At 40.0% G+C, this 18,546-nt stretch overlaps 1 protein-coding gene across 2 annotated transcripts in view; it reads right to left on the bottom strand.

Annotated features, from left to right (window-relative positions):
* The window catches only part of GRB10 (growth factor receptor bound protein 10), a 144,350-nt gene that overhangs the window by 101,698 nt on the left and 24,106 nt on the right, over positions 1-18,546 (bottom strand). For both annotated transcript variants that reach the window (XM_065398997.1, XM_065398998.1), the window contains one exon: positions 12,919-13,012. In XM_065398997.1, coding sequence (XP_065255069.1) covers positions 12,919-13,012 — 94 coding nt within the window. The remainder of the gene's footprint in view (positions 1-12,918; positions 13,013-18,546) is intronic.

Here is an 18,546-nt window from a genome sequence, read left to right as displayed (position 1 = left end):
AAAAAGGCTAATATTCTGGGGTGTATTAACAGAAGTGCCATATGTAAAACATGGGAGATAATTGTCCCACTCTACTCAGCACCGGTGAGACCTCAGCTGGAGCACTATGCCCAGTTCTGGGCATCACACTTTAGGCAAGGTGTGGGCAAATTGGAGAGAGTCCAGAGAAGAGCAACAAAAATGTTAAAAGATTTATCTGACCAATGAGGAAAGGTTAAAAAAAAAAAAAGAAAGTATGCATGTTCAGAACAAGACAAGATGACAGGGGCGGGGGGAGGACAGGGGGAAGAAGGAACCTAATAACAGTCTTCAAATATATTAAGGGTGTTATAAAGAGGACAGTGATCAGTTGTCCACTAGAGGCAAGACAAGAAGTAATGGGCTTAATCTGCAGCAAGGAAATTTTTTCTAACTATAGTTAATCACTAGAATAGGCTTCCAAGGGATGTTGCTGAATCGCTGTCTTTGAAGGTTTTAAAGAATAGGTTGGACAAACACCTGTCAGGGGGAAGGTAGGTGTCTGGTATACTTGGTCATGCCTCAGCGCAAGGGGGCTGGACCTGTTGACCTTTCAAGATCCCTTCCAGCCCTACAGTTCTATGATTCTCTGATTAATTTGACACTTCTGGTCTTCGAGATTAAACTCCTAAAAAATTGTGCTATTATGTAGAAAAGAATATTAAGATCTTAAACTAATTCTATACTTTGCCAGACAGCTTAACCTACATTTTCTGTAATAGTGTCAGCCAATTTTTAAAACCCATTCAGTTACTAAACACCAAACCAACATTTGTTTAGGATTTATGATCACTTCTGTAATTTAGATATGCAAGCAATTTAAGCAGCCAGTCAACTGAAAATGCTGAAACACTAAGAGGCCTGCAATGACTTGAAATGGAGCATATAATCACATAAAATTGTAAATTCACTGCATGGGATATCACACAGCTTTGTTCCCTAACACTCCAGTTATAGACCTCTCAATTGCTTTTTATTTTTATTTTTTAAAACAGGTAGCAACAAACACATCCCATTGAGCTGTATCCAGAAAGCTTTTGTTTAGGAGCTGGTTATAGAAATAATTTATTTTTTGTTCTACCTGGAGGCAATGGAGGGCAAAAGATAAAAGTATCCTAACAATTAATTCCTATCTTTATGGCAAACAATGGAAAGAAACCAAGGGCAGTGTAGACTGTTCTCCACCCTTCTGGCTATTTTGATAGAGACCAAGAATGTAACCCTGAAGGTCAAGGAAGATAAAAGGTCTACATGTAAGTGCTCAAATGAAGAAGTCAATGGATTAGGACATCATTTGTTTCCACCTGTGACAGTTTTAGCTTGGGTGTGGGATACAGAGCACTAGCTAGCATTGTGAATATTCCGTTTCCATAACAAAACATCCTTAGCAGTTAAAAAAAAAAAAAAAAAAAAAACTGAACACCTGACAAGCTAAACTGTTTGCAGATGAGAGGGCTGCATAATGTCAGCTATTAGAAACTACCTGCCATCATCAGAGAGATCAAAGGTGTATAGCTGATCAGAGACAGAACACAAATCAGTACAGCCTTGTTTGAAAGGAGGTGGGAGTGACTTATCTCTGTATCTAAAGATGTTCAGTGATTTTATTTGGGAGACAAATGAAGTTCTGGTATACAAATTACTAAAATTCACAGGAGGATTAGGAGACCTAAAAGGATACTGAGAATCTATAATTTAGGTAGTTTAAAGAATGCAAAAGTAGTAGTAGCATGATACCTACCCTTGATTCTTCATGCCAATTTTTATCACTTACAACCAAGTTTTCTTTTGAAAGTATTTGTGTTCCCCTTGTGAAAGATCCACACTAAGAGGTTTGAAAGTACAGTTAAAGTTGGCACTTGATGGTATTTAGAGTTTCATCAAAGTAAATCAACAGATTAAGAAGATGATATCGTCCTCCTCATACCACATACCACTACTAGTTAAAAATCAGACTTCTGTCTAAGCTATTTAAATTGACAGTAACCCTTTAAGTTGGAAAACTGATGTATAGGCAGAGTATCTGCATTTCTCCCAAGATGTTCATTTGTGAAAGAGCAAGGAGCTTGGCTTTGTGCAATTAGTAACCGGAGACTAGATTAATGCTAGAATGCTTTGTCTGTAGTCAATATCAGATGATGGTTCTCTTGCCCATTTTAAGTATTCCCCCATGCAGCGACACTGTAATTTTCTCTTTTAAAATAAGGTTTAACAAAGCTGAGACGGGATTAAAAACCAAACAGCATAGCAAGCAATAAGATAGAGAAGTGCATTAAGAATTGTTACAAAATATAAATATACACCAAGACAACTGCCTTTCATATTTCATATTGAAGTTTTGCAGGTTCCTCAATATCTGGAGTTGGGAAACAGGGCTAAAGAGGCAGACAGCAGGGTCTTGAATGAATAACCCCCTCCAGTAAAAGGTGAAAAGTCTACACAGAGCAGAGGCGGTGCGAACCCATTGCAGGCACTAAGCAGGAATCTTTGGGGGGGGCCGACCCACACAACACATACTAAAAAAAGAGAATAGGGAGCCCCCTGGAGTTGTTCGCGGCCCTAAGCAATTGCTTAGGCTCCTTATACCTAGCGCCAGCTCTGACACAGAGAAACAACTTTCCAACTCTAAAAGTGATTTTAGTCCCAAGATAATTTAATTGCCCACAGCAGCATTCTGACATTTAATTATAGCACCTCCAAAAAGGCTCTCAAACCCCTGAAGTTACTTAAATATATCTGAGGTGTCAATCACTGAGGGTGTGTCTACACTTTGAGCTAGGAGATATACTAGTGCTAGCTCTCATCCTGTTACAGTGCTAAAGACAGCTACATTCTATGGAACACAAGCGGGGGAAGGGTGGATGGGCTACCAGCCCACGTATGTATCTAAGGTCCCAGATAGGTTCTCGGGGAGGCAATTTATCTCCTCCCACAGTTTGCACTGCCATAGCTACACTCTATTTTTAGTGTACTAGCTCAGTGAGATCTAGTGGGAGTATGTCTCTTCAAGGTGGGAATCATGACCCCAGTTCAAAGGGCAGACATACGCTTACTGGGGGAAAATAAGCAGAGCCCCAGGAAGGACAGGAGGTGTGTGGCAGAGCAAATAATCCAGGGCACCTGACTCACAGTGCTGAGCCTTACCTATGAAGTGTAATATAAATGTTAGCAACAAGTCCCTGGCTGACAGTATTAATTTCCATTTGTCCACTGAACTAGGGTCTTGACATCTGGCACAAATTCAGCATTGAAATGAGTGAAAAAAGGTTAACAACTGTCACAGAATCCTAACAACATTCTTCCAGCCAACTTGTGAGCCCATACCAAGAGCTCTTAATTAACTTAAATTGATTAAACTAAGGAGAAAAGGGTCAAATATTATGGTCTGCACAACTCAAGTTGAGGGCTGTTAACTCCATGAAGCAGAGAAGCGACAGTACAACTTGGAACCCCAATTCCTCCCCTAAGGCTAATTAAGTTTCTACTGTCCAAGTAGTTCATGTGCTATTGCACAAGAAGGAAAAGGATGATGCAGGGTTCTAACTCATTACACAGGTAGTGGCGATACACCACCAGTAGTAGATTATGGATCAGTTCATTTACAGAGGAAACATCAAAGAGAACCCCAGTAAAGCTCAACTCAGGTAAAAGACATTTGATACTTGAGACTACTACTGCGGATGGCATGCTTGCTGAAGTGTTACCTTAGTGACAGTAAGTAGGGCCTGGTCTACGCTGGGGGGTTGGGTGGGAGGAAATCGATCTAAGTTATGCAACTTCAGCTACGTTATTCACATAGCTGAAGTCAACGTACTTAGATCTACTTACCGCGGTGTCTTCACTGCGGTAAGTTGACTGCTGACGCTCCCCCGTCGACTCCACCTGCGCCTCTCGCTTTGGTGGAGTGCCGGAGTCGATGGGAGAGCGCTCGGCAGTTGATTTATCACGTCTTCACTAGACGTGATAAAATCGACCCCTGCTGGATCAATCGCTCCGGAGGTAAGTGTAGACATGCCCTAAGAGACCAATACAACAGGCTAGAAAAAACAATATAAAACGTAGGCTATCATAAACTCAGTTTTTCCTACTAGAGTGGATCAATTAGGTTTACAGTTTAGGGGTTGATTTTACTAGCCAATAAACCATATTTTTATTCAATATTCTACTTTGGCAACACAAAAGCATCAGAATTTGATCCTCTTCAGGTTTTTACCATCAGCTTAATTTAAAGGCAGAACTATCTTCTTAATACCAGAGCGGCAAGATTAGCAATGGTTCCATGGGGTGCTGAATTTACATGAGAAGTCTGAAGTTGGAGACTGAGGTGAAGAGCTTGACTCATCATCCATGACAAGATGTATTTTAAAGGCTGTAGAGATTACTTGCTTTTGAGAGGTTTCCATAATAATGAGTGATATTTCAAAGACACGTATCTCCAGAGATTTCCCCTTGGGGGTTGGAGGGAGGGAAGAAGAGAATCAGACACCACCTCTTAACTAATCTATGGTACCTACCCCCACACATGCCAAGTGCTATTTCTATTCTACTCCTCCCGTTAGAAAACTAGGAAGACCAGTGGTGTTAGACCTGATTTTATATCTGACATATGAGGGAAACGGCTGTTCCAAGCAATGCAAGACTGGCATCACAACCAGAGCAGATGCACAAACATAAATTGCCAGTTCTGCTGTTGGGAATGGGTGTCACAGTCAGTGCAGAAGAGAGTTATAGTATCTATCAAAGTGCACCAATTGCATTGTTTAGATCATTAGGAGATACGCACTCATTGAATGGAATACCTATACTCCTAAATAAATGACTGATGCATTATGCACCTAGCAGCACCACACTCGACACCGTTTAAATAAAACAAATTAAGTTGTGGTATTTCATTTGGCAGATGCATGTGCGATAACTAGAGGATGCGCTGAATCTAAGACACACACATACAGCTGTGTGACAACAGAAGGTACATTTGTATAGAGAGCACATACTTTGACAACCTATACATGGAGAGCTGATGCAAGAGGATGACCAGAGTAAGAGTATTAGCTGCCCATATATGGAAATGGGAGTCAGGAAAAAAACTAGGCAGCAAGATGTAAATGTTCAGTTACTTATGATCCCGAATTAAGAGATTCTCATTTGCTTCCCACATGTATGATAAAGAGTTTGAAGGGACCCACTAGAGCAGGGGTCGGCAACCTCTGGCACGCGGCTCGCCAGGATAAGCACCCTGGCGGGCCGGGCCAGTTTGTTTACCTGCTGTGTTGGCAGGTTCGGCCGATCGCGGCTCCCACTGGCCGTGGTTTGCCTAGGCCTAGGGCGGTGGGAAGCGGCGCTGGCCAAGGGACCTTAGTAGAGAAACTGGAGATAAAAATATATTCTTCAATCAACAGTTTGTCTCCTTTTGAGCCAAAACCTGCCATGACACACTTAAATATAAACTGATACTTTCTCAGCTGTCTTGAGTTTAAATAGTTCCAGCTTACTAAGGAGGTTGGTCCGAAGTTAAGTGGACCAGCTCCACCTCCTGTCTTCTTCACAAACATTGAGCATCAGAAGTCATTTCCCCTTCAATATGCCTCCAGGGTCCATTACAAATATGATGGTAGCTCTTAGAACGGGTTCTGAAAACTTCTTTCTCTAGGTCATTGAATAAGACCCCTCCCTCTCCCTCTCCCCCCCTCTCTCTCACACACACACGAAATTTTAGCACTTTCCAACGTTTGGCTCGTTTTAAAAGGGTGATTTAAAGATTATTTTTATTTACATTATTGAGTTGCCTAAAGGCACCCGCCCTTGTGCTAAGCTCTGTACAACCATGAAAGATGGTCTCTGCCCTAAAGACCTTACCTCTTAATACAAACGTAGAAATGTGGGGCTGGAACACAGATGACCTCTTGAGGTCCCTTCCCTGTCCTGAAGCAGGATTATAAAAATTCAGATTTAACACTGCTGGATTACAGTCAGATTTGGTTCTCTTGCCTGCAAACACTGAGCACACATGCTTCTTTACTTAAGTCACAAGAGTAGAATTATGCATGTGCTGAAATGTTTGCAGGATGAGGATCACAGTTCTTATCATAAAGTTATGGGGGGCTGATTCCCTCATGTTGAGAGTTTCCACTTAGTAAAAACGTATCTAGATAAGAACAGATGCCCAAAAGGATAGCTGGTCAGCTGGGGAAAATAAGTAGAAAAAACACCCACCCACGTGCACACTAAATGGCTTCTGGTCTGTTTCTTCTCTTTTCAAATCACTAGCAGCCTTATGTACAGAATTTTCCAGTTAACTCAATTACTGGTCAATTTGTTCCTCCTGTAATTTGATTCAAACCTCTGGGACCAGATTTTTTTTCTCTAAACTAAAAATAGCACATTCTCTTCTTTGTTCAGTTCTTGTTTTAAGCAGATATCTCACTCAGTCAATGGGTTTAGAAAGTGGCCATATAAACTAAGGAGAAGGCCAAACCTCCATGCAAGCTGTTATATACTGTACCCTGGAAGTAATAAAGATAACAAGATTAGACACAAAGTAATAAGAACGGATTTATCTGAAATAAGGCGGAAGGTACTATAATAAGTTAGTTGGGAAGTAGAGGCTCACCTTCACATGCAATTACAGTAAACCTTTTTTGCACTGATGATAGTTGCAGTAAGTTATATAAATGCTGTTGGCATTGTGCAAAGACTCATGGAAATCTGGCTGCTTTTGGCATTGATTTCTTCAGTACCAATGGCAATGTCTCCTACTGACCACTCAATTTATATACTGCTTTTTCATTCTACATTTTAAATTCAGGACTTATTTGTACCTCCACAAAGCAGGCTTGAGTTCTGATAATAGCACATCCTGATGACACTGGTGTTTTCCCAGTACTGCAGTGAAAGACAATCCAGAGTGTTGATAATTACTAGGCACACTCATTGGCTGCCAAAGAAAAATACAGAAGTCACCACTGTGGGCAGCAAGTCAGAGATTTGTGGAAGTAAGCCAGTCAAAGCTTGGGGGGAGGAGGGACACACAAGGAATGGGCCATACTGGCATATGAGCCCTAACTAAAGCTATTTAGATTAAATTGGAATAGGAATGCTGGAGAAGGGGGATTAGCAAGTACCACTCCGACTATGTCTATGTCAGTCATTAAAGCAGCACACAAAATAGTCAACTAGAGTGGATTTTATGGATCTACATGGTATGTGGGCAGGAGAGTTTTTGTTATCTCTAGACACTATTGAGCCTACAAAAGTCACATTTTTGCTATTAACTTGTGAATTTAAATTGGGAATCTGCCCTAAGAATAGAGTTCAATGACTGTGAGCGCTCTTTGGAAATCTAGAAAATTGATTGTTTATATGCTTAAAACCAGCATCTACATCACTTTAACTCAGGCAAGATCTTCTAATGTGAACAAGGCAGACCTAAGGACTAGTCATATCACACTCTGTTGTCTGCTAATAAAACATAATCTGGCTATGGCGTGAGGTATAGCACTGTTCATTCTAGTTTTGAATAGGAAAGTAAAGAACTCTTGTGACATACAGAATTTTAGACTTTACAGCAGAGCAGAAATAGTCTCTGAAGAGGAAAATTGTATATGCATGCTAAGAAAAAGGGGTTGTAATACATCTGTATAGGCAGCAAGAAGAATTTGACAGTTTGTACCTGAAGAATATGCTAGTAGATTACCTAATACGTTATTTATTTATTTTTAAGAAGTTACAATCAAGTGCTGCTTATTTGCGTTCAACTACTAAACACTGAATAGTAAGTAGTTGTGAGACCTCTCAAAAAAAAGTAACTGGGAGGTATTAATACAATGCATTATAAAATGATCACCACCACCTTCAACCGTCCTCTAGTGATGGGTTTGACACTACTTAATGATTTTCTAGAAAAACGATTGAGCTTTCATAATGAGGCTGAAGTGCAAATAAAAGGGAATAGAAACAGTAGCGGCACAGGCTTAAGGGTTTAACCCTGCTGAAGTTTGAAAGATTCATTCATTCAATTGATTTGTACTGGGAGCCTGCTGCACATTTCCATTATCTTCCACATGGTGAGCCACCTCTCTTTGCTGGGCAGTATAGCTAAGCTTGATAAATAGCATGAATAACTTCATGAGCATCCAAGTGGGAAGGGTAGACTAACTTCTGCGGCACCCCTCTCTAGCAACACAACCAGAGGGAGAGGGGAAACGTCGGCTGGGCTATCTGGTCAGACTACTGGGGGGAACATGAGCATGAGGCTCCCTCCCACTACAACAACTCCCATGAGGCACAGCAGAGGCAGACTGCTATCTACCCAAAATATTTTGGCATTTCCAAATCAATGCTTCTCAGAACTTTTTGTTCCACAAAAGGTTTTGCTGTTTTGACTTTTCACCCTCATTGGGGATCAAGACAAAAATGTCAAAATATAAAAATTTCTGGTGGGTCTAGTAAAAGACCCCATAAATGACATTGTGATGAGATTTTCACCGAAGCACTCTTAGCTACAATTGCCCTCGCTCTCTCCTTCTGCACCCTTTGCCGTTGGGCAGTGTACAGACTGCTATCCTTCAGCATACATACCATACTATGCAAGTGAAAAATATTGAATATTGCTCTTATTTTTATGTGGAACTGAGATACGGTTAAGTGGCCTGCCGTTTTCTCAAATCTTCCTTTGACCATTTCCCCCGCTCCCCCCCAAAAAGTGCAGCTTTAGTTGACCCAGTCTAATCATGCTATTACTTCCCCTTTTCTCCTCGTGGTTTTAAAGATGGTAAATAACTGTTCTGATATACTTTGTCACTTTCCTTAATAACCCTTCAATAAACACCATATAATTTCAATGCTTGGTTTTTTTACCCCATCTTCTATTTTTGTTATGATTTCCCAGAACCGAATCATTTTTTCAAACAATATTCTGCTTCCTGAATACTGAAACAGAGCCTGAGCATTTCAGCCTTTTCCATGTCTTCAAATTTTACACCGTTTGTTGATGTCTCTTATTTCTTTATTCTCAATGGCTTCAATCTTACAAAATCTCTAAGGGCTATGGCACGTCACACAACTTTTCAGAGGTACAGGAAGATACTCCCCAATTCATGTTGTCTGAGGACTGTACTTGTATGCTTTACCTTTAAATGGAGGGATCATTCAGTATTAATATCAAACAATGGTTTCAGTCCAAAGTACTTGTTGGTCATGGAAGTGACTCATACCAGAAAAGTGTATTGGAAATAGCAAAAATACTATTTTTATAGCTATTGTAAAAATAATTCTATACAAGAACTGCAAGTTGCAAGACTCCTTACTTGAGGGAATGTACTCCCAATTCCCCTACCTCACCCTCAAATGTTTAGCCTTTTTTAAAAAAAGAAATAGCTGTCTCTGTGGAAGGATGATTCGGCTGCAAACAAGTACTTGGAATGTCTGTAGTATGAAAGAGCTTATTTAGGTAGATACAGTTGGCAAGGGTTTCTCAGCCCTCAGATAAAGCTCTCACTTGTGCCCTCTTTTTCCAGCTTACAGGGAATAGAAGAGATTCAGATTCCTCAGCGGAGTACAGGCCATGGGAAGAAAGCATGATTTAGAACTGGAAGCACTTGTACCAAAGCTGTTCATTTATAAAAGAGAGGAGGGGTTGTAGTTTAAGAGCAGCTGGTAAACTGATTGATAGAAACTGTTAAGTCTGCTGCATTCAGAGAACCTAATTTTCATTGGGGTCAAACATGAAATGGCAATGAGTGGGCATATACAATAGCATAACAAATATGGGATGCTGAAAGTTCTGTTGTATATTAGTTGTCTAATTTTGTGAAATGCTGCACTATCTAAAATAGTTCATCCAGCTCTAAAGAGGCCAAATTCCTTCAGAACTTCTGCTCAGGTTAAAGAGTTGCTAAAGCGTGATTTCCCAAACTGTGGTACATGTACTGCTGGTGGTAGGTGAGAGAAGTTCAAGTACCTGGTGTGAATCAGGCAGAGTAGAGACCTGAAGCTAGGTCTCCCACATTGTAGTGAGTGCCTGTACCACCAGGCTCATGCTCTCTCTGGTTGTGACCAGAAATTCCACCCTGGACCTAAGAAACCTTTCCTAATGAAAGCTGTCTCAAAGCTGGTACATTCCCACGCAATATTTCAGTTTTCACAAGTGAGCATTTTGTGATACAAACATTTTGTCTAAGAATTCCAACCAGCTCAGAACCTGTTCAGTGTTGAAGGACTTTTGCTCTACAGTTACTGGAGAAGAGTGCACTTTTCATAGGTTTGTAGAGTCGTGTATGAGCAGGTCATAATACCAGAGAGAACCAGCACGTAACTTGACATAGTAATTTAGCATTAACAGTTGTTTACATTTTCGTAGTGCTATAAAAGCATTAAGCTAGGTTATTTTCCCACTGTAAAAAGGGGGAGGAGCAGCAGCAGTTAAATGAAATGTCAGAGGCCACACAATCTGTGGGAGAGTCAGGATTAGAATGCTGACATTTCTGGTTCTTAGGCCTTTGCTCAGTCCATGCTCCCTATACAAACAGTAGGATTACAATATGTATCCATGTTAGCATTCAAGTTCACTTGCAAACTAAATACCAGCTATATTTACCCTGATTATTTCAGTTTTAGCAGAAAACCTAGAAGTGGGTTTGAGACACGACTTGACAGTTTCTATTCATCTGCTGCAGAATAAGGAACACTTTGTTTTTGGGTCCAACAAAATTGGCCTTTACTTACTCATTGATAGCATATTATTAATTATATCAAATATTGGCCTTATTGTTCAAGTGTCCCTTAGAGCAGCCACTGACATTATGGAACACATTCCATTTAATCACAATTGTTAAATACGTCGGAGTAGTTTGCAGGACTCAAAGTAGTTCAGGCAGAGAAATATCAGGTGCCAAATAAGTCTTCATGTGATTACTGAGAGTAACAAAGGAGAGGAGATAGCTGGAATTACTGCAGAGTGTACCCAGAGATCTGAATCCTTAATTTGCTGGAGCACAATGAAGGTACATAACAATGACGAACACAAGTTACAATTTGTGGATATCTAAATAGAGCCCATGTATGGGCCTTTTCGGATAGCATAATGCCAAAGCAGAAATACTGAATACTTTTGCTGAACCACTCGCAGGCTTCCAACATACCAGTTATGTGGGACAAACTATTTCAAGTGTTGTCGCACGTAGAGAGCAGATCACTTTGAACATGATTTCCAAGAAATCTCAGAAGGTTAAGGCCAAGGAGCGAGTGTACATTATGCATGGGCACACAGTGACGATGGTTCTGAGAATCATAATTAGTATCATGAGGGAAGGTGACTAAGCTATACCCAAGACAAATCAGGATTGATTTATTGATGGTACTCCCAATGTCATCACACTAGTGTTATACATTCATTTGAATTAGATTATATTAAATCCACATTAGGAAAACAGGAGTGGATGCGGGGTGGAGGGGAAAAAAAAGTGTTTATCTATTAAGAATATCAGGAGGCTTCTTGACCTAGGAAAAGGACTTCCGGCATCAGAAAGTGAGGCTTCCCAGGTCTTCAACATAATCAAGATCCTAACTCTATCTCAATGAGCACTATTAAGCATCAACAGGTTTACATTCTAATTCTGTGGCATGTGTCTGAGAAGACAGTAACTTTTTGGAAGAAGTCCTACATCTGGTTACAAAGAAGGAAATCTACTGATGGCTTCAAAGAATGCCATTTAAATCAAGTCTGTCAAGGGGTTTGGATGGGACAAGGAAGCTTTAGTTACAGTGTGGGTAAGGCAGTCTGAGGTGAACGAAAAATGGAATGTTGCGTGCCTGCACAGTCATGCAGAAATACGAAGTGCATACAGTGTCCAGGATATCTGTTTGTGGGTAGGCTCAGATTGTAAAAGAATTCAAGAAGGTAAACTACTTTTGAAAAACTTAAGTAGTCTGGGAGGTTTGCAAATCATGGAATTCAAATCTTGCTGATCTTGACAAATAAACAGAGAAACTAAATTTCCAGCATTTTTTAGAAAAGTTAACTTAATCCTGTTGCACATTGTTAATGGTGCCTTATTATTGTATTGACTGTGTCAAGATTAACGGCTGCATTAAACTAATGAAACTAATGTGAGCCCTTCCATAATTAATATATGGATACTGTTATAGAAAAAAATCCTACAGAATGTAAACTATCCTTTTTCTTGGAGTTTGAATCACTCCATAGGAAATACAGTGTTTAAGTGCTATAGAGATGTATAAAGTTTTTATAGAACCCAACTGTCTATGACAAGGTCTATGTATTTGTCTAAACCCTAACCCCATGGGGGCCCGATCCAGGTTATACTCCAGGAGCTCTCAAATGTCACAACTAACCTCATTAATAGGGACAAGAAATAAAGCGGTTATGGGACTTTTCATAAGGGAAATAATTACTCAAGCTATATGAAAAATTTCACTTTTGTTTAGGCATTATGACATGAATTCAGGGTTCTCTTTTTCCTGTAAGAGTTGATATAGAACACACAAAGCAGGTAAGGATGTCACTCCTCTTGCCAATCTATATGTATCAACTCTTCCAGAAGAATGAGTATTCTGAAGCTAGGTCCTGACAAGGAATAGCTTTCAAACTAGATTTGTAATACAGTATTACAGGCGTTTTAGTACTTAAAAAACCTGTTTTGGTGAAAAACTTAAAGCAGCTGCACAAATGGAGAAACTATATCACTAAAGGATCTCCTGGTCGTCTTCATTCATAGCTCACAAAGCAGTTTGCAAAGAGGAGGATATAAACAATTAAATGTTTTCAACTTTCACATTACCAGGTGCAGAAACAAATGTAGAAGTCAAATTACTTCAGAACATACACTTCTAGGGTTCCCTTCCCAGCATCTTGACCAGACCTAATTCCACCCCATTCCTTACCTTGGTGATTTAAAGAGATGCGATTAGATGGTTCTTGGAATCCTGGTTCCACCAGATCTCTCCGAGTGTGAGCTGAAGTCTGATCTACGTTATCCTAAAAACACAAACAGCAGAAAATCTGATCAAAATATGCATTTTGTATTCTCCATAATCTAAGATCCTGGGAGCTAAGGCAATTTGATATAAAAGAACTGAAGAAAGTTTTCTTCATTGGGTTGCGCTATAAAGTTCTTATAGAGGACAAAGCTGTGAATCCTAATTCCAAGAACTGTGGTTTAGGATTTATAGTTCATTAACCAGAACAGTCCAGACAAACAGATTCAGTAGCAAACCCTAACGGTAGCAAACCCTAACGGAATAAGAGGTTCAGTTTAGATATTCATCCAAAAGTCCAGATATTATTCCAGTTCTCTATTTTGGCAAACTCACAAGATCAGGCTTGAAAAGCTTTAATGCTTTCACTGGGTCAAAAAATACCATAACAACTTCTTGTAAGCCTTCTGTACTTCTGCCTAAAACCAAGACTTGCAGGGAGCAGGAAAACGGGGGAATCAAAAAAACAGGATTAACTTTATTTGGTTTACTAAAGTCAGCATTTGAAGGGAAATTAGAGTAGATTCATATTTCACCTGAACCATTTTATCAATGTGTAAACACCTAACATTTCTAGTTTGTTGAAACATTCCAGATTGAGAGTTAATTTACATTCTAGTATTCCAGGGTGAGAATGGTCTATAGCTCATGACAAGAATTTAGTCCATGCCTCCTTAGAGGCTATTTCTAACAGAGGCGGTTTCTAACTCAGTGCCAGTTAATATTAGAAAGTCTCAGACTTGCTGCTTGAAAGACTTAAAGTCAGTATGTATGAAATCTATCAATTCACAAGTTTATAGATGTTGACAACTCAAGAAATGCTAACGGCTTCATAGAATAGTTTTCTATTGAAGTTTTACATGTAAAAATGAAGTTTTAAAATACCCCTATCTATCTAGTTGTATAATATTCCAAACCCTACAAAATGATACAGAACAAGTTAAGATCTTGACATCCACGCCTTCATACTGGCCATACATATACACCCAGACCTTCCATCTTTTCTGCTAATCTTCCCGTGACATTTCGTGTGCCACTTGTGCTACCTTATTTTGAATTCAAACTAGTTCTCTCTTAGGGTACGTCTACACTACCCGCCGGATCGGCAGGTAGTGATCGATCTATCGGGGATCAATATATCGCGTGTAGTGTAGATGTGATAAATCGATCCCCGATCGCTCTCCCGTCGACTGCTGAACTCCAGCTCGGCAAGAGGCAGAAGCAAAGTTGACGGGGCAGCGGCGGCTGTCGATCCCGTGCCGCAAGGACGCGAAGTAAGTGGTTCTAAGTCGATCTAAGATACGTCGACTTCAGCTACGCTATTCTCGTAGCTGAAGTTGCGTATCTTAGATCGATCCCCCTCTCCCCCCAGTGTAGACCAGGCCATAGTCTCATCCTAAAACCACAAGAAGTTTCCTGCTGACATGAAATCCTATTTACCCTTCTCTTTTCGGCACTTGTTAATCCTTCTATTTTAACACTTCAGTGTAATTAACCAATGTAATGTGTAGTGCTTTTAGAATGGTGGTGCTTTCACTGCAATGCATGTAGTTTTCCTTTCTACTTGTATGAAAGGAGAGATCATGGCTATTCCCAAAAAACCTTAGCATTGTGTCTTTGGGGGGGGGGGGGGCTATGAAGGTAGGGTAAGACAGACAAATTGTCTTAGATTAATGCAGAAACCCCTGAAGCTATCCTTAAAGGAGTTTGAGCCAAGAACTCAGACCTGAAATTAACTGCAACTCAGCTGTTCCAAACCCAGTACTGGACCAGGCTTAAGCGCTAAGCATCTCAGACAGAGAATAAAGCAGAATGATCTTCCATACTGTGCAGTGTAATGACGGCCAGAACTCTAGTGTGTGTTCCACCCCACAGAATATCAGACTTCAATTTTCAGCTGGTGGCTAGATGCATGTGAGACACTGTTGCCAACAGGCAAACTCATTACAATCAATACAACACTTTCACGGTATTTATCCATGAAGGGTAGCATGTGAGGTGTCTACTGAAAACTTGTAACTTACCAGTGCTCCTAATCATTGTGAGATGTGCACATGGTTAATATTTAAGGAACATGTAACCATACTGAAAATTAACTCCAAGACCGTAAGTCAGGCATAGACACCAGGAAACCATAAGTCTTGGTGAGGGCCCATTCAAGTGGGAGGGAGTTGTCACCACTCCCCAGTAAGGTAATGCAAGGCTCAATTGTCTACACTTGCTCCATCCCAGCACATTCAATGGAAAACCATCAAAGACAGCTGCAAACAATCAGAATCACTTGGAGGTAAAAAAGGAACATTGTAACAGACAGGGGATCGCCCTGCCTGTGAATAAAGACAAAAGACTCATTTTCAGTATATCACAGGGTGGGGAGAGGCACTCTGCATCCATTCACTGAGGAGACATCTTGTTGAGCGGGAGTGTTTCATGAAAAACTGGAGGTTCCTGGGAAGCCAGCCAGTTCTGCAACAGACTGAATTTTGGCGGTGGAAACCTGCTTTTATTGGATAGAAAAGATACCTATAAAAGTGTAGGCCCTAATTTGCATTTTATGGTTTTGTATTGCAACCATTTGTTTCCATCACATGCTCTTGTTTCTAATGGCTTCTCTAGATTATTTTAAATAAACCTTCTTTGTGTTATAAGTGCTCATAAGTGCAGTGCCTTAAGGTCGAATTGGCAAACTGGGGTCCACTGCACCTTTGAGAGCAGAAGACCTGGGATTTCTGAGTAGCCAAGTGTCAGAGGCTGGATATCGCAGGGGAACGCTTTAAAGGGACTCGGGGACTGGGATGCACTTTTTGTTAACCTGCAAGGCAAAGACAGGGCTGACATAACCCAGGGGAGACTGCATGACTGACTAACAGACTGATGGTGTTAGGAAGGTAACACCGAGCTACCATGTGCAAGACTCCCTCTTGTTGGGGTAGGGGATAAAAAGGTGGCTCTCAGTCCTGGGTACCCCGAGAACTGTCTCAGCATGGCAAGAACATAAAATATTGACAGATTAAGAGTCTTCTGAAATAGCAGAGGTCATGTTTCAAGAAGTACAAGGGTGCTAATTCTAGTTCCCATGCAACAATTTAAGTTCAGATGGCATATCTGCGTTTAACCGCAGATAGTCTTCCCATCATGAAGCTCACATGCTTAACTAGTACAGCAGTTGAGAAACCGAACAAGGAAAGGTAGTTACACCAGAAGTCATTTTATTTGCAAGTAGGCCTTAAAGTGTTTTTATTGTCCCACCAAAAACCAAGTAAAATGTCTGCTAGAAAGGAGACAAATACAATACGATGTGGTTACAAAATACAACAGCTGTACACAGAGGGTCTTTTTATCTTTGAATCCCCTACAGTACTAGATGGAAAAGTTTTACTGTAGAAGATCAAAAAGCTGTGGCCTGGGTTTGGCTGAAAGCCTGTAACTTAGCACTTAAATAAACTTAAAAATAATTTCCACTGACTTAGAGAAAGAAATGCCATCCTCTCTGAGGCAACCTTTCAGTTCTTCAGGAAGGTGTTTAAACCACAAGCCTTCCTCATCGACTCCAACTTAAAGTTACAGTAAAATTTATCAGAAGTAGAGGTTTCAATCACTGGAGATGTACAGTGACTGTGTCTTTGCAGATGTCCTAGTTTGCTTCAATACTGGACAATTCTACCTGTATCTTCTATAAAAACATTGGTTCCACATTTTTCTCATGAAACTATGCCCTGGGCAAGGATTTCCTTAAGGTATTTAAAGCCAGGGCAATACACAGTAAAGTGACAGACTTTCATAAACCACACCACCTGTCAAAGCAATGCAGGCAGCAGAGAAAAGGTAACTACTGTGCCGTTTTTAAAAAGCTCATGATAGTTTCACATGACCCTCCAGGATCTATTTATGTAAATTGATCAAAGACAAACAATGGCATGTTGCCACCTGCAGTAAAAATCAGACTGGACACTGGAACAAGGTTAAAGGTTATATAATTGTTCCAAGTCACTATACAGCCAAAGAAGTTTTATTGTTTTGTGCAACCTACACACAAAGTTTGTCAGCAAGTTAGACACCTGCTTTCTTCCATCATTCCTTCCCCCAGCTCAATCCACACTTACAATAAATCACATGTTTTCTACCTATTTTTATTCCTCTCCCCTCTACCAAGTAAGTGCTTTCATTCTGAAATTAAAATATGCTCTCTGACTTGACTTATTACAATATCAAACCACAATAGTATTTTTAGAAGCTAGCTTAGGCATCAGCCCCTATAAACTTACTTGCATGAGGTATTTTGCATGTCATACGGCATCTGTGACTCTAAGGTTGATTAATCAAGTGACTAGTGGGACTACTGGAAGTGTATGAAGCAATGTTTATTTTTAATAGTGTCTCCTACAGCAGTTAGCATTTTGTGAAGACAAACAAAACAGACTTAACAGATTAGATTTCGATGCCATTTTGCAAACTTCAATATTGCATGAAATAATGCAGTGCCTGTATCATACTTTAACAGGGCACAGTCAGAGGCAAAGACAATATTCTCAGTACATTAACAGCCAAAATCTGGGATTATCTGACAATCTAGAATTATCAAGTACTTTATGGCGTTATACTAGTTATCCAATTTTAAACTACTAAAATTACTAGCTATTTGGGCTAGCATGGCAACAATTTCTGTTATCAAAAGAAAAAAATTAAATCAGACATTTCAAACAGAGGATCAGTCAACCTTACTCATTACTAGCTGCGCTGTCTGCATACATTTTTTCTTTAAATCACTTTCTGTGGTTTCAAGTGTTACAGTTCCTATTCCATAATGAGTTAAATTGCAAATAACGATTGATATTAAGAGGCAACAGCTTTATTAAGCTAAAGAAAAGAAAAAATTACAGTTCCCTCCAGTTTATGTTATATTTTTGCATACTATAGTTTCCATGGAATAGCTATCCCGTTGCATGGTAGACTAGGTTATTTCCCCCCCATACTCCTTTCATAAAGCATTGCTAATCCCTTGGACTAATCCTATGATCAAATGGATTGGCAGAAAGGAGAAATAACCAATCCAAATAGCTTTGAAACCACCATATCTGCTCCCATACTCACCTTTGATGTAGTCCTATTACACTACTCTGGTGTGTCAATTAGGTAATAGGCGTATTATGTTAGCTTTAAAGACAAACCGAAATAGGGTCTTCTGAAGACCACTTTGTACTATTCTTTACTTTCCAGATCAAGGAGCTTCTGCATGCAAGTTGATGATGGACAGTGAACCGTGCGCAATGTTTACACTAACAAGAACAATTCATTTCTGCTGCGTGAAGTAGGTAAATAGGAGGAGTAAAAAACCTCAACTAAAACCTTCCTCTTTAAGCCATCCCCACCAAATCAATTGTACAGCTAGATTTGTATGTTAAATGTCAGACTTAAGGTGGGTCCAACTAAAGTTTCACATTCTATGTTAACTTGCTCCTATCTGTTCATCTGTAGCTTTTGACCTTCACTGCTATCAAAGAGATTGACTGTCATATAGACGTGTGGTTAACCAAG

This window comes from Emys orbicularis, chromosome 2 (assembly GCF_028017835.1).
Source record: "Emys orbicularis isolate rEmyOrb1 chromosome 2, rEmyOrb1.hap1, whole genome shotgun sequence".
NCBI lineage: Eukaryota > Metazoa > Chordata > Testudines > Emydidae > Emys > Emys orbicularis.
This window is presented reverse-complemented; position numbering and strand designations above follow the sequence as displayed.